This window comes from Melanotaenia boesemani, chromosome 15 (genome assembly GCF_017639745.1).
Source record: "Melanotaenia boesemani isolate fMelBoe1 chromosome 15, fMelBoe1.pri, whole genome shotgun sequence".
NCBI lineage: Eukaryota > Metazoa > Chordata > Actinopteri > Atheriniformes > Melanotaeniidae > Melanotaenia > Melanotaenia boesemani.
Genome location: NC_055696.1, coordinates 28,377,267 through 28,404,877, shown reverse-complemented (window position 1 = coordinate 28,404,877; position 27,611 = coordinate 28,377,267). Strand labels below are relative to the sequence as shown.

At 39.9% G+C, this 27,611-nt stretch overlaps 1 protein-coding gene and 1 long non-coding RNA gene across 2 annotated transcripts; both read left to right on the top strand.

The window, feature by feature from the left end:
• The first annotated feature begins 15,678 nt into the window (after positions 1-15,678).
• LOC121654057 lies at positions 15,679-24,069 on the top strand. Its single transcript, XR_006012901.1, has 3 exons — positions 15,679-15,688; positions 18,345-18,349; positions 22,904-24,069. It is a non-coding gene; the product is annotated as an uncharacterized LOC121654057 (long non-coding RNA).
• A 1,431-nt stretch (positions 24,070-25,500) lies between these two features.
• LOC121654649 lies at positions 25,501-27,378 on the top strand. Its single transcript, XM_042008867.1, has 2 exons — positions 25,501-26,280; positions 26,500-27,378. Exons 1-2 carry the CDS (start codon positions 25,501-25,503, stop codon positions 26,833-26,835), a joined length of 1,116 nt encoding a protein of 371 aa, XP_041864801.1. The 3' UTR covers positions 26,836-27,378.
• Positions 27,379-27,611: the final 233 nt, after the last annotated feature.

The following is a 27,611-nucleotide window of genomic DNA, read 5'->3' as shown; positions in this document are numbered from 1 at the left end:
GTCACTGTAATGAATGGACTTTTGCGCGCAAACGACATTTGGTTTCTTGTGAGCACCAGATAGTTTCTCGTGAGCACCGGAAAGTTTCTCGTGAGCACCAGATAGTTTCTCGTGAGCACGGGTTATTAGGATTTGTGTTTTTTTCTTCTGTGTCCCTTTAGGGGCTCCGTAATAATTGGCTAACTTTAGTTTAATGTTTTTATACAATCCATTCTTGAAGCAAAACACTTGAAGACAAAAGATAACGCAAATACAACAATGAAAAGGATCAGAGTAAAGAAAAATCTTACATTACCTGCCCTTTTTTAACATGACAATTTCTAAAAAAAGAAAAAAAAGAAAAAAGTTTTAAAATTAAAAAGCTGAATATCTTCTTGAAACTGAATCTTACACAGATTGAAATGTTGAAAATGTAGATAACAGTGTAAACAAGGCACTGTCGAGGAGCTTTATTTTTATTGTCACCACTAGGGGCCGTATACAGCATTTAGACGCTGAAATAGTGAAAACTATAAGGTACGAGTGTTTGTCATCGTACCACAGATGCTGTTAGTTGCAAACATGGTCCGAGAAATGCTTCACAAAACTATCGACCGTTGTGTTTACCGCTAATCTGCCGTGTTCATACTGTTCACATGAGCCCTTCTAGCTTTCAAGTCAATACAAGTGGTCTCCTTGGATGCACCCCGTGGCTGCTCGCCTCTCAGTTTTAATTGCACCAAGACACCAAAACAACACACAAACAACACCTGGGGGGCATGGCATATGGTGCATGGCGGGCGGGGCCACTTAGGTGGCCCGGCTCGCGGCTCAGTGCAGTCACTGCCCCTCAATTTTAATTGCACACAACACACACTACATAAACAGTCAGGAGCGGGGAGGGAGAGGGTATTGGGGACCTCTTACGCCCCTGCTCCTCCTGTGTGTGGCTGGGGGGGGGCGGGCGGGGGGGGGGGGGGGGGGGGGGGGGGGGGGTTGCCCCGGGGCCGGGTCCCGGGATGGCTGCGCTGGTGGGCTGCTGGCTCTATGGGGGTTGGGGCCCGCTGTCCGCTGGTCCGCCTGGGGTGTCCCCCATGGGGCATGGTGGGAGGGTTGTGTGTGGCGTGACTGTGTGGTGGTGAGCGATTGTGGGTGCGGCACGGGGGAGGGTGTGAGTGTGGGGTTATATGGGGTGCAGGTTGAAGTAGATGGGGAGTGGGGGGAGGGGGCCGATAGCACCCTGGTTCCCGGGGTGTGCGGCTGGAACATCGGGGTGTGTGCTGGCCTACGCCGGGTGGCTGTCTGGGGGGGCCTGGTCCTCCTAGGCATGTTGCGGGCCCTCTGCCTTTGAGGGGTGGGGCGGCCGCCTCTGGGCTCCCGGGGTCCTGGGCCCTTCGCTTGGGCTGCCCTGGGTGGGCCGGTCCCTGGCGGGGCCGGCGGCTGCTGATCTTGGCCCACTGGGGCCTGTGCCCCGGGACCGTGGGGGGCTCTTGCTGGGGCTCTCCTCTGCTGCCCTTCGGGTGGGGCTGGAGTTGTCTTTGTGGTGGGGTGGCATTGGCATGGGTTGGTGCTCCGGGTCTGCTGCTGAGGGCCCGGCCCAGGCCCTGGTCTGCCTCTGGCCTCCGTGGAGGCGAGGTCACATTTGCATGATCTCACTCACCACTCTTCATCACTGATCACTCCTTGTTTCTCATGCTCTGCATGCTGACACAGTCACTGAGTTGTCTAGTGGGTTTTTAATATCAAGCGATAATTATTAAAAAAGGAAAAAGAGGAGGAAAAAAAAAAAAAAAATTTGTATTTTTCCTGTGAGTTAGTATCTGGTTGCTGTTATTTCTTTTTGATTTGATTTGGTTATTATTTAAAAACTCTTAATGACTGGCAGCCCTGTTTTTTTTTTGTTTTTTTTTTTTTGTTGTTTTTTTTTTTTTTTCTGTGTGTGTGTTTCTGCTTTTGTAAAAGTTGTAGGAAATTTTCTGGTGTGTTCATGTACAGGTGTAACAGTTTGTTGTCTGGTGATGGTGTGGATTGTAGGGTCGTTTTCCTTCTGTCTGTGATCTTCTTTCCCTTTTGCTCTTTTTTTGCTATTTTCCATCTTTTTCTGTCCCCTCCGGTCAGGTCCAGCAAGATTACATAGATTCCGTGATTCAAAGTAAATAAATAAATAAATTAATCACATTATCAAGAGGAGCCTTACCCATAGGCCTCCCCATTTTGCTTGCTATGATGCTGGACAGGACAATTAAAAAAAAAAAAAAAAAAAAAAATAGTCAATACTCCAACTTGCACATGCGACACGTTACCTCGCAACGCAAGCAGCCTAAGTGCTAAACGAATGGTAGGAACGTGTGGCAGCCATGATACGTATGTGGATGCATCGTTAACAGCAAGTATATCCCGCCCCTAAGCCAGGGATACCTGCTGAGAAAGAAGAAGAGAAACACAAATTAATCACAAACACAATGTTAGTTATTTCTACATGGAGAATAAAGAGAACAGAGAGAAGCCCAGTGCACCATGGGACATCCCCCAGCAGCCTTGGCCTATAGTAGCAGAACTAAAGGGATGGATAAGTGTCACCAAGCCAGACCTACTATAAGATTTCACAAAGTTAGTTTGAAGATGATCTGAAGGCAGAGAGTGTGTCTGCTTCCTGAAGCCAATCTTGGAGCTGGTTCAACAGAGAGGAGTCTGACAAGGAGAAGCCAACTGGAGAATTTCATCTTTTTTTCCCACAGCTTTGAGACCTATGTTTCAGTCTTTCTGGTCATTGTTTAAATATGTAAATGTTATTATTAGTTACTGGTTGCTTTTATCCTATTTTGACAAACTCACTGAGCTGCATACCTTCATGACAGATGGTATCAACAAAATTTTCACTGCAGTGAGACAGCTCCCAGTTTGAGTATTTATCACTTAAATCAGTACAATTTAAAGCTTCTAAAGACACCCTTGAGGAAAAAAACATGGCAGTGAAGATGATTAGGTGTTTCATTATGACCTAGATAACATCAGGACTCTCAATTCAATTAAATTCCATTTTTCTTGTATAGCACCGATTCAAAACAAAGTCATCTCAAGGTGCTTTAAATAAGAATAAGAAGAATAAGAAAACCTTTATTAGTTCCTCAGTGAGGAAATCGTTTGTTGGAACAGTACAGGTGCAGTAAGCAGAAGCACACAGGTGATATCAAACACACACACAAATAAAAAATAATATGTACACCATATCGTCTGACAGGGTACACTGTTAAATATTGTCCCGTCAAAAAACAGTAAAGAACTGGCAGCACGGTTGCCAGCAAGTTACTGTAAAATTAACAGTGTCTTGCTGTTGCTGAAATTTACTGTTTGCTACTGTTTATGTAAATACAGCATAAAGCTGCTATTTTCTATCTTTACAGTAAAATACTGCCAAAACATTTAGCAGTTAATTAATGCTTATTTACATTTTTTCACAAGAGGTATATTTGCAGGATATTATTGTACACTGCTGTACAAATACAGCAAAAAGAACTACAATCTTGTGATATGTTAAATTATTGCTTAGCAGTCTTGCTTTAAAAATACCATATTTTAAAACAGTGTAAAAATATAACTTTTGAAATGGTGAGTTGAAATTTTAAGACAAACAATACAGCTTTAAAATGTCTTTTCAAAACATGTCACTCTTTATTAAACTTTTAAGTAACATTTAAAAAGCTTTCTTGAAAAACAAATAAAAGCCTGAGACATGTTTATGAAAAAACTAAAATTTCAGCCATTCAAAAAAGCAAACTTCATGAAGTGCAGTAGCATGAACACTTGACACAAATAAATACAAAAAATATAATCAGAATTAGTATTTAAGAAACCAAGTAAATGACTTCAATGAATGGAATTGCAAAACATTCTTATAATATTTTAAGGTAGAAAATAACAAAGCACAAAGCTTGTTCAGGTAAATAAACTTTAATTTCAGCCATATAAATAATATAAATTATCAATACCGTGTTTTAACAAGTCTTGTAGTCTGTCTAAAAACTGAACTCTGGACACGAACAGACTGGCTGAGTGAGTAGGTACGTAACTGAAAGTGGTCAAGTGAACGTCTGAATAACTTAAGTCAGTGGCTATCTGAGCTAAGTGAAAAAAAATTGTGTGTGTGTGTGTGAGAGAGAGAGAGAGAGAGAGAGAGAGAGAGAATTACTTGACTGACTGTATTATATGAAGTCCCACGCAAAGTCCATTAGTTTCTTGAGTAGACTGGAGACACGAGATTTGACTGATGTCACCTTCTTCTGGGCGATCTTTCCTGTCTTCTTTGACTGAACTGTTCCTCATCCAGCCTTGGTGCCTCTCTCGGGATTGATCTCGATGAACCACCTGAAAAATAAGAATTGGTGTTTACTAATTAAAGTTTGCTTGCTAATATAAATACAACAAAGTCTATTCTTGTATCAAGAACACCGCCCTTTACTACACAAGGTGTAGGCAATGTTACATTTTAGCATCTTTTTAGAAGTTACACATTGTCACCTGTAATCCATATACAAAAATGATTCATGAAAAGTGGTAGTTTTCACTGCCCTAATTAGTGGCAGGAAAGCTGTTTTAACAAGCTCCAGAAATCAGATGTTTTGGGCAGTTGATACTGCATCTGTGAGATTAAATGTGAGCAACACAAGGTCCTCTAAATGCTCACATCACACAATAGTAGCTGAAGGATGTAGGGATCTAGGCATCTAAGCTTTGAATGAATTCCAGTGTGCATGCAGCATCATCATGGTACTGAAGATTGAAGGCGTAGTAAGTAGAAAAAACAGCAGCAAGTCCAGTCAGAAAAGTTGTATATATACTTTGTATTATGAAATTATGTTGCAACTTTTTAGGTATCTAACTTAGTGCCCTTTTCCCCAGTATTGTTTTGCTGATATCCAGAAAACCTATGAATTATGTAATCATAAAAAAATGTATATTTTTTCTGTCATTTAAACAGTTTTAAATTTATTTTATGTTAATATTCCTTTTCATTTATGTTTCCATGTAATTTTCAGTTCAATTTCTTTATTTATTTGGTGATATTGAAGATAGCCTATCCCTACATAAAACTCACCTTGTAATTTGAAAGATCCAGTTTAGAAATCCAGCTCCACTCCGCTGTGTCACAGTTTGCTTCCCACTGAAACAAGAGTTTAAAAAGTTAGTTGCACTTCCAGTATCATTTACCTTCTGCAAATTTGAAGAGAAGGAATATCATGAAAAAAAAATTAATATTAGCAACTGTAGAAGTAGTTAATCATAGCTGGCCACGGTAACCGCTTGAAACTGCATTCAAGTGATTTAATCGTTGTTTGTGTCAGCTCAGTCTCAAATAGGACTTGAAAACTTTCAAGTTAACTTGATTCAAATCCAATGGGCATTACTTACTTTGACAATAATTTAGCTAAAGAAAACAGTTTTAGTAAAAGAATTTTAAACGTAATAAGACATAAATGCAATGTTACAAATGTTTTATTGATGTTGGGATCTAGGCTATAAAATCATCACAGCACAATATGCATTGATTACAAATGTTATGTATTTTGTCTATGCTAACAAGCAAACCAAAGAGGCACTCACCTTTTAATTCACAAGATGAAGATGGATGGAAAAAATCACAACTTGAACACATGCGGGCTCAAAGCAGTTTTCAGTTCCCACAATGCAATGAGAAAAATACTGTAAAGTACTGTCTTTTTTCCCTCTGAGCAATAATACTGTCGAATACCGTTATTTTTCATCTGAGTCATTTCACCAACCAAAATTAACAGTAATGTACTGCATTTAAACCTAACAGAATAATACTGTTGATATTTTGAGGTAAATTTACAGCAATTTCTAAAAGTGTATGTACAGTGTGTAAATATGTTCTCGTATTCTTTAAGCATTTTGAATCACTCTGTCGTTGAGTTGTGTTATATAAATTAACTTGCCTTGCCTTACATAAACATGTATATAAATATGTAAAGACTGATCACATGTGTATCTGTCTTTCGCACATCGAGGATGAATCAGTCTGTCACTGAAGCTGCTCCAGAGCAGACAGGGCGTCCTGCAGGGGGTGGGACTCATGGTCCAGCATGGATGGCAGTTTTGCCAGGAGCCTTTTGTGATCTGCACTGAGCCCAGAGAACAGCCCAGGACAGAGCTGGACTTTGCAGACATTATCAACTCAAGCTAATTTCATTGTAACCCTAAAAAATCCACATAAGTCAACCTTATAATAAATGTATTCATACAAGCCAATTCATAAGTTAAAAAAAATAATAATCTGGCTAAGGGAACCAGATTGCATAGAAACTTTTTTTCAATTCAGCCCCCCATCCTGAGCATGCACAGGGTGGCTGGTGAAAGTAAAAATCTCCCTTTTTAATGCGAAGTGAAACCTTCCGGAGGAACCTGGCTCAGGAAGGATGGCCATCTACTTACAGCAGATAGAAACAACAAGAAGAAGGAATTAACAGGCAACTTTTAATCATTTTAATGTAATTTATTATTTTATTGTGATTATGTGTTGATTATGAGTTGATGCCTTTTACTATTCTAAATATCTGTAATGTCTTTGTTTTATGTAAAGCACTTTGAATTGTCCTGTACATGAAATGTGCTATATAAATAAACTGCCTTGCCTTGCCTTGCCTTTAGCAACAAGTTAATGATACCAATTTATACATTATATATAAAGCAGAGACAAAAATGGAAAGAAGTTCTTAGCGTATCATAGGACGTCTGTCAACAGTCTAAGAGCACATTTAAGCCAGGAGGGTACAGGGGAATCAGTTTGGGCGTGGAATGCGGAAAAGTTTTGCATTTTTGGCTGAGATTGTTTTCACACTGCACTTTCCTCAAGTGGACCAAACTACAATGTCATCTAGTTACAACAGCTGCTCTCTAGGGGGAGATAAAAGAAGAAGGAAACCTTGATTGGCCAAGACCAGAAAACAGCTTGTTCACTGCAAGTAAACTATGGAGCAACAATGAATTGATGCAGGCTGGTTTCTGTTTTTACTTTGGTGTTCAGACCTAATGTGGTTTTTACCAGAATCTGTCCAGTATGAGCAGCAGGAAAGGCAGCGAGTCAGGAAGGGAGGCAATGAAGCAAAGATAAAACTCCAGAGATCTTTGCTGGTAGTTCTCATCAGAACACTCACTGTAGCTTTATGGCTCAGATGGAGACTTTTCAGGGCATATTTGGAACAGCCTAATAATAAGGAAGTGCAGTAGTCCAATGTTCAAGTAACAAAGCCATGAACTAGTTTTCTGCATCGTTTCAAGACAGGATGTCCCTAATTTTAGCAATATTACATAGGTGGAAGAAAGTGGTTATAGAAAACTGATTTATATGTGAGTCAAAGGACAGATCCTTTTCCAGAATAACTCCAAGGTTCATTACTGTAGTACTGGTGTAGTGGAATTTATTTATCAAAGATCACACACTGAGTGAGAATCAAACAAAGTATTTAATTAAGAGCTGTACAGACAATGAGAATCACACAGTCAAAGAAGCTTTGGCTGCACGAGTCTGGGGAGGTACATGTGTGCTTGGTTAATATAGCCAGAGCATGAGCTGATAACATCGAGGTCGAAGGTCATTGTAGTAAACCCCTCATGGCCTGGTACAAGGAAGAAAAGAAAAGGGGGAAGGGGAGCTCACTAAATCCTTATCTGGGTACACAGTCATTCTCCTCCCTGAGTAAAACATAAGCCAAAGCCTTAACAATGCAAAGTGTAGTCTACAAACCATAAGGGTTATGTGTCAATTTTCCATTACACTGGAAGCCAAGGTAATACCTTCCATAGTAATTATAACTAGACATCAACCTCATGCTTGTCTGAATTTAGAAGGAGAAAAATCAGCATTTGCATATAGTCATATAGTCACTTGTGCAATTTCTACAATTGTGCTCGTCTTTATTCTTCTTCTGCGTTTTTGTTTCCGTCCTGATTCACTTCTTCTTCTCTGGTTTGTTTCTCTTCCTGGTTGCATGTCGCTGTTCTACTCATCACTGCCCCCCTCGATTTCCAGTCGTATTACTCCATCTTCTGCGCCAAGTGACGGATAGCTAAGCTCCTTGAAAATGGACCAAATTACACGCATAACTGACGCAAAAGACAGACGAAACTGTCCGTCCGACTGCGAATCCTTCTTCTGTGTAAAACAGGATGAGATAAAATAAAATAATCTTTTATTTGTCCCACAGTGGGGAAAGTTTGGTGCTACAGCAGCCAAGGTGATAGTGTAAAACCAGGGCAAAAACAAAATTACAGAGGTAAGAACAAAACCTGTACAGAACAAAATCTACATAAAAATTTTATATAAAGTCTATAAATAAGTCTATATAAAAAGCATATACACAGAATGAATTTACAATATTGCACAAGTAATGATATTGCACGTCTGTGTACGTTATTAGTTTTCTGTTGTAGCTGTGCAGCTACTGGGAGCGGTTCATATTGTAGAGTCTGACAGCAGTAGGAAGGAAGGACCTGTGGTATCTCTCCTTCAAATACCACGGGTGAAGCAGTCGGTCACTGAAGGAGCTGCTCAGTGTTGTTAAAATATCCTGCATGGGGTGGGACATTTTCTCCATCGGAGACAAAAGCTTAGACATCATTCTCCTTTCCGCCACCACCTCCACCGGATCTAGGGGGCATCCCAGGACAGAGCTGGTCTTCTTAACCAGTTTGTTTAGTCTCTTCCTGTCAGCAGTCGAGATGCTGCTGCATCTATTAAGCGTTTCCTTAGGAGATACAGCCTACTCTGTCCTTTCTTGTACAGTACGTTAGTGTTGTCTGTCCAGTCCAGTTTGTTGTTCAAGTGAACACCTAGGTATCTGTAAGATGTCACCCTCTCGATGTCCATTCCCTGGATGTTCACCGGTGCTGGAGGAGAGTGTTTACACCTGTGGAAAACCACCACCAGCTCTTTGGTTTTCCCTGCATTTATCTGAAGGCGGTTCCGCTGACACCAGCCCACAAAACCCTGGATCAGTTCTCTGTACTCTCTGTCGTCTCAGTCTGCAATGAGGCCAAGGACTACAGAATCATCTGAGAACTTTTGTAGGTGGCAGTTTGCTGAATTGCTGAAGACTGCAGTGTAGAGGGTGAAGAGGAAGGGAGCCAGAACTGTTCCCTGTGGGGACCCTGTACTGCAGATAACCCTGTCAGCCTTACAGTCTCATGTCCTCACATACTGTGGTCGGTTGGTAAGGTATCCATGTTGTGAGATGCAGGTCTACCCCTGTGATTTCCAACTTGTCTCTCAGAAGTATGTGCTGTATGGTGTTGAAGGCACTGGAAAAATAAAAAAACATGATTCTCACAGTGCTCCCAGCCTTTTCCAGGTGAGAGAGGGATCTCTGTAGGAGGTAGATGACAGCATCATCCACCCCAATACCAGGCTGTTAGGCGAACTGTAGCGGATCCATTGATGGGCTCACTAGAGGCCAGAGGTGGACAAGAATCATCCTCTCCAAGGTCTTCATCAGATGGCACCCAAAATGGACAAATGCATAAATGTGCCTTAAGACATCTTTGTAATCTAACTAACTGATTGGTTTCATCAGGCTTCATGGATAAGTATATCTGAGTATCATCCACATAGCAATGAAAGTTTATGCCATGCTGTCTAATGATATTACCTAAAGGGAATGTATGTTGTGAAAAATATTGGTTCAAGTACAGAAGAACCCTGAGGAAGTCAATGACTTAAGGCCTTTATTCACTGGGACTGATGCGAATAAACGACACCAAAAAGTAAATAATTCTGAGGTGAAATATCAACATTTTTGTCTGTACACTACAAGTGTGATGCAAAATTGTGAATAAATTATAAAGATTCTAAAACAAACTTGCAAGGTGGGAGAAACAAACATGGATTCCTCATCAAGTGACGGTGATATTGGCAAAAAAAAAAAAAAAAAGCATACTGGGTACATCCGATCCTACAGAAGAAAGGAGAGCTTAGGGATTTTAATTCTTTAGTCTGGGAGCTGAAGCTCTACCAAGGCCGCTTCAGGACCCACTTTAGGATTTCTGTTGGACAATTTGAGGCTCTGCTTCAGCAGCTAGCTTCTGGCTTGAAGAAGCAGAGAAGCAATTTCAGGGTGTCTATTCAACCAAACCAGAGACTAGCTGTAGGTTTGAGGTAAAACTTCATTTTTATTACCTACTTTTAACATTCCTAATGGTGGTCAAGTAAATGGTGTCAGCTCTGCGCTGCATGTTAGTTTATGTGATTGAACAGAAGGGGATGTTTTACCCTCGCTAATCAATATGCATTTATGGAATACGTAATATACTATTTAGTATTTATAACAAGGTTTAATACTATCTATCTATCTATCTATCTATCTATCTATCTATCTATCTATCTATCTATCTATCTATCTATCTATCTATCTATCTATCTATTCATCTGGTCATCTATCTTATTAATCTGTCTACCATATTTATCTATTCTATTAATCTATGTATCCTATTTAATTTATCTAACAAGCACTATTGCTTATACTCTTGTTAGATGTGAAGCTGCAGTTTGTCATATTGTAGGCCTACTTTTACATATGCAATCACAAAGTTTAATGATCCAAGCGATTTCAGCCAAATTAGTAAACATGCTGAAAAAACCTGCAAACAAGCACTATTAAGTGGCTAATAAGGACCAAATGTATAAGATATTTACAACAGCAAGAAGGCCCTTATACAACGGTGGCGAGTGGTACATTTGGGATTTTTAAATTAATTAAAATAATTTTAAATAAAAAACAATGACAATACCACCTGGGGACTGTCACCCCAGGAAAATCTAACTAAAAGGCACAAAGGTTCAAATTAAGCACATGGACAGATATGATTCATAAATTAAAAACATCATTTTATTAAAATAATTACAGGGGTTAAAATAAAATAAAAAATCACTCCAACATAGTGTAAAGCAAGGGAGCAAATAGTGACAATGTTCAGATAGTAAACAGGAAGAGTTTGTTTCCATAGAGGTCATTCTGCCGTCAACCTGTTATGGGAACAGATGTTACCGAGAAACATTCCTCAGTCCTTTCACACATGCAAAACTTTACTGGCCCATAAGAAAATAAAGGCAGGGTAAATATAAACCTTTCATTCCATTTTCCAGATGAGACGTGTAGTTTGTTTCTCTTTGTTTTGTGGACTGGTTTGCTGTTTTTTGTTAATTTGTGCAATTTTTAGATTTTTGTTGAAATAGTAAACAACATTAAGTGGTTTTGTAACAGAATAAATGCACAAAAGGAGGCAAATATAAGGTGGATCTCATACACCCCCAGGACCCTGCCACTACTCCTGAACAAGGTGTTCGTTATGGACAATCCATGACAAGCACTGAAGTCCAACAACAAAACACCACTCAAATTCAAATCAGGGGGGGTCATTCCTCCCAATCACGCCCCTCCAGGTCCTACTCCTCCCACATGAGCACTGAAGTCCTCCAGTAGAATGAGGGAGTCCCCGGAAGGAGTGCTCTCCAGTGTTGCCAACTCCTCAGTAAGGAAAGTAGCTATTGGCTGTCCTGAAAGTCGCTAGAAGTCGCTAAATGACGTCATAGCCTAATTTGCATAACTGACAATTTGCATGTAATGTAACGGCCCATTGTAAAGAAAGAAATAACATTGTGGCGAGACAAAAGGAGAGTCAAAAACACCCTAAACATGTTTAGAACTATAAATATTTTTTTCTGTTGATTCTTGGTTTGTTTTTTTGTTTTGTTTTGCATTTTTGTCATTGAAAAAGGCCATCACTTTTAAAAATAAGCTTTAATAACCTTTGTCGAGATCCACATTAATCAATTTTGTCCTTTATTGTTAAGTGTTAGAATATTAAATTTAACCAAAGGAATGTTATGTTGGGTGGAATTGCTTGCTCTATGTCTAACCCTCCTCCTTTATCCGGGCTTGGGACCGGCAAAGTGACACAAAAGAGACACTTTGGCAGAGTTACTTAGGTTTTTTTTTTGTTGTTTTTTTTTTTTTTTTTTTTTTTTTTTTTTTTTTTCTTACTTTTAGTTTAGTTTCTAACCTTCTGCTCCACTTAGAAGCCTATAATGAGTCACAGTAAAACATGAACATTTTTTGTCAGAAATATAACATTCTTAGCTATTTTTTGGGATAGACAGTTTTAACTTTAACAACATTAACAATCTAAATGAACCAAACTGAAACAACAGGAATGACTGTGGCAATGTGAGAAAATTACAATGCAGCTGTAATTCAGGCTCATTGTTTTGTTTTGTTTGTTTGTTTTTTTGTTTTGTTTTCAGAACCCCCTGCTGTGCTGGCTCACAGAAAGAGTTCATCATCTTCATTTTGGTCAAGGCTTTCTATGCCAGGTTCAGCAACTGAGGGAGTGGTCTTGAATGAGTAAGCAGCTGATGTTCCAAAAAGCTGCAAAACATCATCAGGCAGCTTGTGCTCATAGCAAGCCTCACCATTCGGACATACAGGACAGAGTTAAGGGTCTGCAAAGACATTCGATTTCTAAGTTTGCTTTTTACCACACTCATCTGGCTGAATAATCTCTCAACTTCAGCATTTGAGTGTGGCAAGGACAACACAGAAACAGCAGCCATGGCAAGTTCTTGAAACGGGTTGATACCAGCTGCATCCCTGAACTTCCAAATTTCACTCCAGAAGCCCAGTGTGTTTTTTGTTTCATTCCACTTACTGAGATGGATGGCACGCCATTGCTGGACAATCTTGTCTATCTCTACAGGAGAGTAGCCAATGAGATTGGCTATTTTTTCTATTTGTCCCAGGCTCTTGTTGTGCTTTAGAGTTTCCTCTACATTGAAGACTGACATGTACTGCAATGCTTCGATGTTGTCCGGCAGTCTCACCCTCAACTCATTAGTGAGGGAGATGGTGAAGGCTACACACCGCTTTCGAACATTGTTCTTCTCCTCAGGTGCAAGGTGGAGCTCAGCTGCCTTTGACTCAAAAAGGTAACCAAGGTACGGCTTGGGACTGATGTATCCATCAATTGGCTCCTTGAGCACATCAATATTTGCCATTGAATTCAGCACCCTGCTACTCACAGACTTTATTAGGCTAACCAAGCTGTCAAGAAGTTTAAGAGGATCTACCTGCTCACCCTCAAAAGCCTTGATGGCCAACTGTACCTCACCAAGCACTGACTTCAAAAAAGAGTATGTTTTTGAGTTGTCATGTGTTTTTTTATATCACAGAGTTTGGCATAGAAATCAGCCTTACAATACAGGCAGTATGCCCTTGTATCGTCTCCAATAAACGGCTTCAACCAGCCTTTGAATTCAGGGTTTGATTCCCACTCCTTTCTATACTTTTGAGTGTACAGTTTAGACTGAGACATGATGAGCTAGCTAGCTAGCTAGATGTTTAGCTTAGTCACAAAAAGGCGCACACACTACACAGTGAACGAGATGAGTAAGTGACTAAGGCTGTGAGTCAAATGCAATTATTTATTTTAGTCTGACAGCGACAAAACATTTACATCCCGCTCTGTAAGCCAGGGCGGGATCGCCGGTGCCTTTGCGCACGCGCAATTCATTTTCACCGTGTAAGCGGAGCGATGCAGGTCTCCTCTCTGCTGCTTTGACTGCAGCCTCTGCCCGAGCTACTGTGAGCCGGTGTGAGTGCTTTGGGGACGGGGAGGGGCTCCTGCAGCACACGCTGCTCGTTCACGACAGTAACTGCAGAACAATATGTGCTTTCAAAGACTCTCCAAAACACCAGAAAGTCTCCAATAGCTACAGTAAAAGTCGCTAGATTTGTCGCTAGTCGCTTTTGACAAAAAAAGTCGCCAAGAGGGTTTGGAAAGTCGCCAGATTTAGCGAGAAACTCGCCAAGTTGGCAACACTGGTGCTCTCCAACACCCCTTCCAAGAACTCCAAAAAGGATGGGTACTTTGAACTGCTGTTTGGTGCATAAGCACAAACAACAGTTAGGACCCGTCCCCCCACCTGAAGGCAGAGGGAGGCTACCCTCTCCTCCACCAGGGTAAACCCCAAAGTACAGGTGCCAAGTCTGGGGGCAATGAGAGTGCCCACACCTGCTTGGCACTTCTCACCGGGTCAAGTCCAGAGTGGAAAGGGGTCCAGCCCTTCTTGACAACAGTGGGTCCAGAGCCCAAGCCGTGCATCAAAGTGAGTCCGACTATATCTAGCTGGAACCGATCAACACCAGCTCAGGCTCCTTCCTCGCCAGGGAGGTGACGTGTCACATCCCTAGAGCTAGCTTCTGCAGATGAGGATCAGACCGCCAGGGTCTCCGTCTTCGGCCGCTGCTCAGCTCACACTGCACCCGACCCCTATGGCCCCTCCTGCAGGTGGTGAGCCCACAGGAAGAGGGGGCCCATGTCACCCTTTTGGGCTAAGCCTGACCGGGCCCCATGGGTGAACATCTTATAATACCATCTCATTAAACTTTTGAAATGGTAGTATTATTTGCATATTAGCAGGATGTAATTTTAATGCTATATGATGTGATATAAATATAAAAAAATGGGAAAAATATTTCCTGCCAAAAAGAATTATTGGCATGACATGTTTTCTTGCATTTGGGGTTATGTGTGTCTCCTTTAAACACGGAAATACGTGATTTTTCTAATGTAACTTGTGGTAATTATTTCCTTAGTAGCATTATGTAATCCTGAGAACATTTTACCTAATAAATGTATAAACATTTTGGTTTAAGTAAGAGAAAGTAAAGCATTTTATATGTTGTTTTATTATTCAAGATTCTAGGTGTTTATTATCATTTTCCCAGTAAGGAAACAAGTTTCCCTGAACAATGAAATTCTTACAGTGCAGTCCACACTGAATGCCATAAAAGATTATAAAATAGAAGAAAAATAGCGTAAAAAAATAGAAGATAAAGATAAAAAAAAACTGAGTAAATAATTTATGTACATAAATGTGCAGTGTGCTACATAAATTGTTGTGCCACATTCAACAATGAATGATTAGTTGGGCAAAAAAACTGTCATGAGGTAGATGGTAAGATGCATGTACCATATTTATTATAAGTAATAAAACACATTAAACAGTAAACAATATTGCAGTAACTGTGGTTGACAACATAAAAGACCGTGTGCAGGGTACAGGCTGTTGTTACAGACTCTTATCAGCTGTTAAGGAGTCTGATGGCCGAAGGAAATAAAGCGTTTCTAAGTCTGGTTGTCCTGCATTTCAGACTCCTGTATCTCCTGCCTGAGGGGAGGAGAGTGAACAGTCCATGTTGGGGGTGGGTGGGGTCTTTGATGATGGAGGCAGTTCTGCTGTGGGCTCTGTGTTGGTAGATGCTCTGAAGATCTTTTTGGGTGGTGTCAGCTTTGTTTGCCTGCATTGGCAGTAGGATGTCCTCTGATATGTTTCTGTACATGTGTAACAAGTAGTTATTTGGTGTATCTTTCTCTTCTTTCTTTTCTCCACTCTCTTTTCACTTCGGCTCACTTTTCATTTTGCCCACTCCTCTTTTTTTCTCTCTTTCTTATTTCTCTTATTTTTCTTCTCTTATTTTGTGACTTCGCCCTGTGTATAAAATAAGGTTAAAAGAAATTCACTTGATCTTCTAGGTGGAGTTGTGGATCTCCCTAATATCCATAAATTATGACTGTTAAGTTTATTTCTTTGTTTTTTGATTCTACTTAAAAACAAATTATTTCCTTTCAGTGTGATGATGTAGATGCTGGACGAGAGTGCATCATTAAAGGGGTCTGTATCTATATGGGTGAAGATCCTGAAAGCCTTGTGAAAGAATATGTGGTGTGTACAGGGGACTCTTTTCTCATTTTCCACCATTTTCTTATTAAAATGTTTCTTGGTTTTGTTGGAAAGTGAATAATTTAAAGTTTGCTGGGAATTTCTCAATACAAGTGTTATCACTTCTCATTACCCACCAAGTCACTTCTCATTTACATGTTTTGTCTCTTCTACAGGGCATGGATGGAAAAGCCATGGACGAGGCCATTGAGGACACTACTATTGGTATTTATGTTGTGAAAGAACATTTTTCATATGAGGAACCAGAGGACATAGGCATTGTCCTTGAGGGGATCAAGGTCTTGAGGGATCTTGACAATGTAGCATTAGCTGTCGCTATGTTTGGACTGATATGTGCCCTGAACCTAAGCTACTCTGCTGATCTCCGCTACATGTTTGAGGTAATCCAGAACATTTTCATGGAACTGGATGGAGGCAAACTTTCCAGCAAAGCACTTGCTTTAAAAAACAGCCTCCTAGATTGAATGAGTCAGAGCAGCACTGCCAACGACTTAAAAAAACTACAGTATACCTAAATAATGCTGACATCTGCTGTTCCTATAATGTGTAAAGCCTTATTTCACTGTTTTCTCTGTTTTATATTTGTATAATTTTTGTCAGATGCCTTACATTTGTGGTGAATAGTGAATTCACTGTTCTTTATCTGACCATTTTATTTCTTTATGTATCTGGCAAAAGCACTTCAGATGAATGAAATTTTATTGTTGCAGGTTCCACTGGTGGGAAAAAGAAAACTTTCTGGATATTTGTTTTCATTCTGAACTTTTTTCAGGAAACATTTTATGCAAATTTTGCACATAGATCATTTTTCCTTTGCTAAAATATATATGCAGGGTTAAATTTAGTTGCCTTTTTTAAGTTTTATTTTTGTTTATCAGTGCTGTTAACTTGCTTTAGAAACTGCTTTCAGTATTATGGCTAGTTTCCTGAAGCAGATCAGTTCTGAATCACAAAGTTTTGATTAAATCTTCAATTTCCAATTAGCCTTTATGTAAATTGGTACCTTTTATATACCAGATTTGCTTGGCTATAAAAGATGTTTTCAAAAACAATATCACCACACTATTGTTTTAGTATTAACGTTGTAGACTTTGGCATAACAAGAATTATGAAGATCTGAAGATCTTTTGGGTGGTGTTCTTTACAAAGGACAATAACTTTTTGGTACCGGTAGCTTTCTTTGGTTTCATCAGATGTTCTTTAAAACAAGAGATAATTGTGTCATCTACCATTGCACTTTCAAAATAAAATTTAGTTATCTTCTTTGATGGACTATAACACTTTTGCGTGATATCTTTGTAAATTTTCTTGGAGAGTTTTTTAATATCTCTTTTGGGAACTCTATCACTCTCGATTTCTGCGAATTCAGTCCATATGTTCTTGAGCAGCCTCTCTTTGATCACATCAAACGTTATTTCGTTGTCAGATCTTTTAATGACTTTTTCAATCACTGCATCAATATTTTGGTTTACATATAATTTCAATGATGCTTTCTCCTCATTTAACATTTCTTCATCCACCGTACAGGAGTCATCATAGACGGATTTTGGCCTCTTTAAAAACTTCTCATCACATACAAAAGGCTCCACATGCAAGCCCTCTGAAGACTGCACTGATACAACTGTGTCATCAGACAGTGCCGATTCGGGAGACGTTTCTTCAATGAAACAAAGTCTTCTTCCATTTTCGAACTTGGCTTTGGAGTGAACTATTGAATAAGTTTCTCCTTTCTCATCAGAATTGAGGGTCTGCAGGTCTGGACACTTGGTATCTTCTATTGTGCTTAGATCTATGGTTTCTATGGGGTCCAAATCTTCTTCGTCAGAGTCCAGAGGGCTCAGCACTTTGAGCTTATGAGAAGCACTTGATGGATTTTTCCTCTTTTCAATGCCTGAATCAACTGCTTTCAGTTTAGATGGACAACTTGACTCATCTGCTACAGAGATGATGTCTTGTGACCTTGCTGAGACATTTGAACTTGTACCAAGAGAAGTTTTTTCTTTGAAATTCTTCAAACTCTGCAGAGACTTGCTATGTGCTTGTTGAGAGTCTGTTGCAATTTCTGGTATTTTCTTCTCCGAGGTTTTAAATATCTTTTTGGCTGTGTTGTCTGCAAAGGATATTAACCTCTTGGTAATGGTAGCTTTCTTTGGTTTCATCAAATGTTTTTTAAAACAAGAGACAATCAGTTCATCTACCACTGCTTGTTCTAAATATATATCAATCATCGTCTTTGATGGGTTACCGCACTTTCGGTAGATATCTTCATAGATCTTTTTGGAGAGTTTTTTTATTTTTCTTTTGGGAACTCTATCACTCTCTATTTCTATGAATTCAGCCCATATTTTCTTTAGCAGCCTCTTTTTGATTTGATCAAACTTTGATTTATTGTCAGATCTATTAATGGCTTTAGAAATTGTTGCACCAATATTTAGATTGATGAACAATTTCAATGACGCCCTCTCTTGATCTAAATCTTCCTCATCTGGTTCCACGAGAAAGAGATCATATACCGATTTTGTGGCCTGAGGCATAACAGGTTTCTCAACTTCAGCAGAGGTTTCTTCAAAAAAGTGCTGCTTCTCTGGCATAGGATCAATTTTTGCAAATGCGCACCTCACCTTTTTTGTTTTGGTTAGATCTTGGATTTCTAAGGAGTCCAAGGATTCGTCGTCAGAGTCCTCAGGATGTAATGGTTTAATCTTCCAAATGGTCCTGGTAATCCCTGGTGTAGACATTATCTTTTCAATGTCCGAATGAACTGATTTTAGTCCAAGTGAACAACTTGACTTACCTTCAACTGGTGTTAAGTCCAAGGGCATGCAGGATTCAAAATTATCCATATTTACAGGTGAAGATCTTGTTTTGTCCGTTTTAAAAACACAGTGATTTGTCCTTTATCTGACAGAGTACTGAAACAGAAAAGTAAAAAACACTTCGGTATAGACGAGAACTTTAGACACCGAACGTACGTCAAATTTCACGTCATAAAGGACAAAAGCAGATCCAATGACGGTCGCCCCGCCCACCTGAAACCCCACTCTGCCCACCTTGTGTAAAGTTTGCATCACCTCGGTAACGGTTGCTATGCACTCTGCTGCGACCAACACCATTTCATATGTAGAGGTTGAGATAATCAGTGATCTATTATTTAAGTCTGGGTTAGTATCCAGATTGGACTGGTAATGCCTGGAGAGATCAGGAGAGGGAGCTCTCTGCGCATGCGTCATTCATGCTAGAGTTGCTACAGAAGAAGCGTCGTGTCTGTAATGTTCTTCCTTAAATCTCCCGTTTCAGATATGATATGAATATGTTAATGCTATGAACCCGTTGGAAAACGTGTGTTAAAATGTGTTGTTGACACAAGTGGTGTGTGACTGCTTTTATAAATGTATGTAATACAAATATAAGAAAGTGATTAACTCACTAATTATTAGTCTGTGTTAACCTGCAGGCATATAAACATGTTCTATATAATACTGACATTTTATTTCTCAGTTTGGAGTGAGCTTTGTGTTTTTATTGTGTTATATATCGTCTCTATTTGGGTTTACTGCTAAAAACAAAGCACTAAGTGAGGATCGATTAGTTTACCTGTTGTAGAAATTGATTTTATTTTATGAGAACAGACACTGAAGTCAAGATGCTCATAACTGTTGTTTTTATTTGTTATAAGGATATTTGCTTAGCTGTGAACGATTCTGGAATGGAAATAAATTCACGCATGAGCTGCTGCAGATGAAGCATCGGTTCTTGAGTGTTCTTTAAATTTCCCATTACAGTCATTACAGAGCGGATACAACCTGGTATCAGGGTGTAACATTTGCATATAAAAAGGATTTCTCAGAAAGCCTATGCTTAAACTCTTGACTAATTTATAAGTTCCTCATCTGCTTTTTGAAACATTTTTAAAAGGTTGAAGATTACGCATAATGTAGTAAAACTTACAGGCTTGTTGTTAAAAATCACTAAAGACAATTCAAAGTGCTTTACATAAAACAAAGGCATTACAGATATTTAGAAATAGTAAAAGGCATCAACACATCAACACAGTGAAAATGTGTGACTTTTCCGGCCCAGTTTCTGTGGTAGCGTGGCCACTGGGCTGAGGTGGGTGGTGGGGGCCAGAGGTTGGAAAACCACCCAGGTCTGCTGACCAGAGACAGAACATCCATGTGGTGAGAAGGGTCATTGGGCATAAAAATCAAAAGGCGGTTTGCCATCAGACTGATCCCCGGCAGAGCTACTAACCCTGTCTTGTTTAGAAAACAGAGAACATGTTTAGCGAACTGGTGGCAACAACATTTCCTCAGTTATCCAAAACTAATCGGCTCATTTTTTTTAAAGAAAGAGAAATTAGTAAAACGAGATTAAAATAATATTTTCTTTATTTGATCCCTTCAGATGCATCCTAACGGTGACTCACTGACACATGAATTTATATTTCCTCCAGATTACCGTCTAACCGCTGACCCAGGATCTGATGAGATGGTTTCTCTCTCATTCCTACATCTGAAGCAGTGAGAGTGAGTAAAACCTTCCTGCCAGAGGTGGAAATGCCAACATACTGATCCTTATGTGCATTTATTTAATACCGAACAACAGTTTCCCTGCTTGGTTCTGTGTGGTGATGCAAGCTGCAAGTCCCCTGATTTCCTGACAACGTTAAGTGTGTGCGTGATTTGCACTAACACTGCTCGTGTGTCTCTGGGTCCTGATTATTTTATTTTTGTTCACAATTGGTTTAAGTTAGGGTTTTGAATATTTTGGTATCTATAATTTATAATAAACCTGAAAACAGCTTCCATTTTGCTCTTCAAAAGGCTGCATAATAACTTTGACCCGTGGTCTCATGTGTGAACCATAACATGCTTCATTTAGGGGTTATTTGCAGCCACATCCAAATATACTGGAATGATTTTCTTTGGTAGTGATCTTTCATGGCGAATTGGTAATACGTGCTATTTTACTTTTAAGAATAAACACTGAAGGCCTGATCTATGTTTCAATCAAGCAGAGTAAGGATCTGAAATCAGTCTAAAAAAAAGAGGATGGCTTAATAAACAGTTTGCTTAGAGGAAAATAAATCCCTGGTATTTAGAGAAAATGGTGATTAATAAATGGTAAAAGTTAAAGCAAATTAAAGGAGCTCCTATTTTAACTGTCAACAAATAACCAGATGGAAATTAGTTTAAGTAAAACAAAGGAAACTTACAACATTAGTTCCACAAACCTACGTTAATATAGATAAAATCGTCTTTAATACAGAGAGGTACCGGGGGAAAATACAAACTATTTCATAACAATCTGATATCCATGGTTGTTTTAAACTGATTGTCTTGTAAAATAAAAATAAAAGATTTGTAAAAGAACAAAAGAGAAAAAGCTGCTCGAGCAAAATTTGGCTGATGGACACATAATTAAAAGAAATTTAAATTGGTTTAATGTCCATATCATCTTGGAGTTTAATAAATTGATTAAGAAAACTCCAGCAGACTTCATGTCTTTCCAAAACGATGCCATATTGTCCTTCAAGGATCCTCCTACATGCAGGGAAAATCTACCTGCTCTGATTTGGCTTTTCTGCAGAACGAGTGACGTAACTGACAAAGTTCTGACTGACCTGAACGAACTGACGGACTTTACTTGACCTTTTCCTTCCAGCAGGATTTTCTCCAGGACGCTACTCTGCTTCCACACAGGGATGGTTGCTGTGTTTCATAATGCTGCTACTCTGATGCCATTAACCAGAATTTACATGAATTTCCCTGCAAAGGGATTAATAAAGTATTTTTCATTTCATTTCATTTTTCATTTCAGAAACACCTTTATTTTCCTGATAAGCAGGACTGATGATGTGGATCTGTCTAAAGGAAAAGACGTCTACACTAAATCTCTTTTGAATATGTGCATGTACATTTTGAAAATCAAACATGATATTGACACTTATGACATTCTGGGATAAACTTTTACAGGAAGGATATCACCATGGATACGGGTGCTTGTGCTGTTTAATTCATCTTATCATACTGCTGATGATGGCTGCTTTCACAGGGGTGATACCGGAGCAGTGGCCTTCAGGATCCAGTCGTACAATTTGGTTGTTTTTTAATAACTTGTTTTTCTAGATTACAGAACCAAGCAGATTTTATAATAAATATCTGATATGATTATGTTGGTATGTGCATGTATGACACGATCCTGTGGTTTGAGTGAACGTTAACGATGTGTTTTAGAATGTTTGTTTGTCCACATCTTTCTCTCATAAAGCTGGTTGCTCTGGCGACGCAGACACAGTTCTAAAAACCGGATGGTAAGCTGGTTTTGGACGTGTCTCGGGTTGCTGACCTTGGATGGCACCGTTACTTCTGTCTGTCTCCCTCTGCCATCTCCCGCTCGATGTCTCCTCGCTCTCTCTCCTTTGCCCCTCCCTTAACATTTTCTACCTCATCCAGACCTGCATGAGGATGTGTAACCGGACAAGGTTGAACCTCAGTCCATTTCAGGTTCTCTATAGCAGGCCTCCTGGTCTTGGAATTGAGCCGGCCCTACCTGGAATCGTCATTGGTGAGGATTCAGTGTTGGTTTATTGCGAAACCTTTTCCTTGTGCTTTCTGAGGCTTTACAGGTGGTGACAGCAGCTCTCCCAAAACCAGCTGAGGGTGGGTTTCACACACACTGATGCAGGGTGGCTGGATTGTAGGTGAGGACCCCAGAAGGAGCATTGAACGGCTCAGAGGTTCACGGGTCCTTACCAGGTGCCCCTGTGGGAGGTCTTCCTGGCCAGCCACTGCAACCGTGTCCCAGCACCAGCGGGAAATCTTCAGTCTTCACCGCCTCCCTCCATCTCCATCTCTGGGGGAGATCTGGACTCATATGATCCACCAGGATCAACATGGGTTGTCCTGTCCCCTTTTCCCTGAGTGGTGACTAGCAACAACCATGGCCTTCAGATGACTACGGCAGCTTGAATGCAGATGTTGTGGAGCAATACTCATCTGCTTCATTTCTTTTCTTGTCCACATGGAGGCTGACAGCCACAGGAGCGGGTGAAACATCACCTGATTGATCATCATGATGAGCAAAACACACGTGTGGTATCAGCTGACTGAGCAAACCGCTCTGAAATTCACAAATTCCAGCTGTTCTGTCTGTTCCCTGATCCCATTTGCTACACCTGAGTCCCCCCCTGCTGCGACCTCGGCCAGCAGATGCTGTGCTGAGTGTCCTTTCTGCGTTCACTGTTGTCACTCACAACAGTATAACACTTCCTGGATCTGAGCGTTATAAGGAGACATTTTCCAACACTCCTTGATATCTCATTCACTTCAGCTTGTTTTCCTTCCGACTTCCCTGCACCCACCGACAAGACTGTTTCTGGTGGAGTAATAATTACTCCGCACTCAGTTCACACTCCACAGGCTCCAGAATGTTCCATCTCCTGGATGGAGCATCATCGTTTTATCTTAGGACTTCCTGTATTTCCTGTAAATTGTGTTTTTATTGTGAAAACAGATTTCCATGTCACATGTCTGATGTAGTCCTGCTGCTATGCTTGTATGATGTGCATTTTACTTCTTTGGGTCTCCATGGTATGAATATGCTGTTTCACACACACCTTCTCGGGGTTCTGGCTGTCCCACAGGTGTTGTGTAGGTTTGTGGTCACTGTTCTTGCCTGTCTCATCCTTTCAGGTAACTGGTGTGGTATTTCTTACTTAGCCTTCCTTATTCCTTATGCACGTGTGGCCTCTAATTTAACTATTGCTCTATTCCTGCAGGCATCACTCTGGCCTCCATAAGAGGGAGAGATCAGCTCCATGGTCTAAGTTTCTAGGTGGTATAATCACTGTTATGGTACTGGTCGTAATGCTTTTCACATGGATCAGTTGGCTATTGAACTTGAGAATCTCTCTGTACCAGTTTCATCTGGTTTTGAGTCCCTGACCCCTGAGCTTAAGGCTCTATGTGTTGTACCTGGAGAATGGGATGGCTCTGGATTCCTCCTGGCTGACCTGGGTGGAGCCTGTCAGGTAATAGGTTCTGAGTGTTGTATTTGTTTTCCTGATGCTTCTAACTACATTTCAGCTATTGTACATTATTTACGGGACCTCATACAGATGATGACTTGTACTTATGATGATACTGGTTTACTGGTTTTAACATTGATAATAATGATTTCTGAACCTCAGTGTAACGTTATGGTGTGTCAGTGTATATTTTCTAAACTTTTGCTTTTACTACAACCTAGGGGTGTCTATCCTCATGTGTCAATTTAGACAAGACCATCAATGAATGTTGTGATAAGAATAAAAAAAGAGAATGGTCCTATGATTTATAATTTTTTAAACTTTATATTAATTTTTATTAACTGTACATTGATGCTTGAATTTGATTAAGTTTCTAGTGCTGAAATGACTTTAAACTTGAGAGGGAAATAGCTAGCAGGCTAATGGCTATACAGTATAGGCTACAAACATTGTAATCAATACGTTTTGATCTACATACCATCTTCACAATTGAGCTCATTGGCAATTGTTCACCACACAGTCTTTGTGATCACTGTCACGGTCATTTTTTTTCTTGCTTGTTGAACAAACACGAGCACTATGACACAAAGGCAGTAAGTTGCTCTGCCATGGTGAAGTTTAAATGAAGTAGAAGAAAAGTGACACATATATAGCTCACGACATATGTGTGTAAAGGCCATTACTCTGGTGTGTGAAGAAGACTCCTCGCTCACATTAAAAACTGAAATCTAAATAAATATGACTATAGCCAGCCTAATTCAGCTCCTTTAATCCTAATAACACGTTCAAGCCTCTGAAACAGAATGTTGTACTCAACTGTCTCAAATGCAGCACTGAGATCTAACAAGATAAGTACATACAGAGGAATCCTTCGTCTGAGGCCAAGAGAAGATCATCGGTAACTTTCACTAGGTCTGTCTCTGGGCTATGATGAGCTCTAAATCCTGACTAAAATTCTCCAAACAGATTATTTCTGCTCAAATGTGCACATAGTTGAGTTAAAACTATTTTCTCTATAACAGGGAAGTTGGATACTGTAGGTCTATAATTAGCTAACACTCATGGATCAAGTGTTGGATTTTATGTAAAGGCTCAACCAGCAGTCTTACAAGATGAAGGTACATATCCTGTCAATCCTGTAAAGTCAGGCTGAGATGGGGTCTAACATCCAAGTTGAAGGTTAAGATGAAGCTATTATTTTGGTTAACTCAGAGAGCTGTACTGAAGAGAAACGGTCCAAACATTAATCAGCTTCTACAAACGTCTCTAAAGCTGCTGCAGATGAGACATCATCAATAGTTGGACAAATATTATAGATTTTAATAGAAATCTCTAATGAAAACCATTTTGTTTATGATGAAACTCATGAAGTCATTACAGCTGAGAGTTAAAGGAATACATAGCTCAACAACACTAACTCTTGATCAGCCTGGCTACCGTGCTGAAAAGAAACTCGGGATTGTTCATGTTCTACGGAGCCCCTCTGGTGACATGGTCAAAAAATAAATAAACTGTGGCCACGAAATGAACACAACGTGCGCACATTATACTAATTCGTTGCCACGAAATAATAACATAAATACGCTCCTTGAGAGCGCATCCTCTATTTGGTGAAAGATATAGGCAGAGCGGCTACACGATGGACCGGGACAGTATGATAGAGATTTTTTTTAGGCTAGGAATGAGCTACAAATGCATCTTGAAAAGCCTGGCACTACAAGGAACCATCATTAGCGAGAGACATTTAAACAGGATATTGAGAGCCAGGTTACTTTATCGGCGAAGGTACGACTTGGACACCGGGATAGATTTCATTGTTGACCAACTGCAAGGACCCGGAAAGGATCACGGTTACAGGTGGATGTTTACAAAGTGTAAACAACATGGTATTTCTATAAGAAAAGAAGACGTGAGGATCCTCCTCTCTCTACTGGACCCAGTCGGCTCCCAAGTTCGCCAGAGCAGGCGTCTCAGAAGGAGGCAATATTTTGCTGAAGGACCTAATTTTGTGTGGCACATAGACTCATATGACAAACTGAAGCCATATGGGATATGCATTAATGGCTGCATCGACGGGTTCTCACGCAGCATCATTTGGTTGCGGGCCGCCCACACTAACAGCGACCCAAAAATTATTGGGGGGTACTTTGTGGAAGCTGTGGAGCGCCGTGGGGGGCTTCCCAAGCTCGTGCGAACTGACATGGGCACTGAAAACGTTTTGGTCCGAGACCTTCAGCGTCATTTACGGAGAAATGACGTGGATGACAGAGCAGCTGATAAAAGCTACATCACAGGAGCAAGTACAGCGAACCAGAGGATTGAGAGCTGGTGGGGAGTGATGAGAAAAGAAGGAATCGAAGCCTGGATTCAGCTTCTTGGAGAACTAAAGGATGAAGGATTCTTCTCTGGGGATTTCATTGATAAAGCTCTATCACAGTTCTGCTTCATGACAATCATTCAGGTAAACAGCCTATATTATGATCACAGTAAGAAATGCAGTGGAAAAAACACATCACAATGTGATTTAAGCTGCTTTTATTTGCTTAACAGTTTTGTTTTTCTTACACACTTCAAAGGCAAAGACTAAATAGGACTATATTTACCTTTTGATAGGCTCTTATCATGATCTAAAGTTACACTAAATGCCAGCTGTGACCTAATTAACTTCTTTCTTCAACAGGAGGTATTGAATGACATCCAGGATGTTTGGAATGCTCACCGTATACGGCCCTCCAAGAACACCAATGTGCCAAGCGGGATACCTGATGTTATGTACATGGCCCCTCACCTTTGGGGTGCAGAAGACTGTCTTGTTCCACTGACTGAAGATTTTACTTCATGTAAAGACAGCTGCACATTTGTCAGTTCAGTCCCATGTGATGTGGACGTGTTTGATTTGTGCACAATAATAATGCAGGAATCAGGCTTGGAGTTCCCATCTACCATGTCCCAGGCACTTGATTTGTATTTCCATCTGAGGGACACGATTCGTCCACAGTTATTTGAGGCTATTTAAATGGGCAACAGCTTACAAACTGTGTAGTACATTTGGTACTTCAGTACGTTTTTTCCGCATAATGTACATGTTACTTTTCAAGTGTGTGGTTATCTTTTGTCTTTGTACTATAATGATAAAAAAAGAATATAACTCTTTTCAGTTTTAGAAATCTGCAGTAATTAAGCTCATTAAGAAATTATAGCTATTGTTAGCTAGAAAATAAGAAATATTTGACTCAAATAATTGTACAAGTTAGACAAAATGAATTTTCATGGGCTGGAGTTATTACCTTTCAATTAATATTGGTCATATTGGTTAATGGTGGTCATGTTTTTTGCTTTAGGATAAAGTAGAAACAAAATTAATCTCACCTCTTACTGGCATCCCCTGAATGATAACATGTATCCATATCTAACAAGGAGAATAGCACCATGGACAGCAACCACGGAGACTGCGAATATCACATGTCTGTTTTGATAAATTGACAAGAACAAGTAGGCTACTGTGTTTGTATAACTTACGCTCCATATTTTTCCTGACACTTTCATTTTGTGGAAGAGATTAAAACAATTTTTGTTAAAAGAAAAGTGTCTTTCATAACAAATCACAGCACAACCTTTAGTTGTTTACTGGTCTTTTTCAAAACACATCATAGTAAAAAACAACACATTGTATTTTGTACATAATTACAGGATAACACTTCAAACCTCCTGCTAGCCAGCTTTAAGCTTATAGTTACAAAATAATATTCAAACAACTTTAAAGTGTAAACTTCTGTAAAGATTAATTTATTT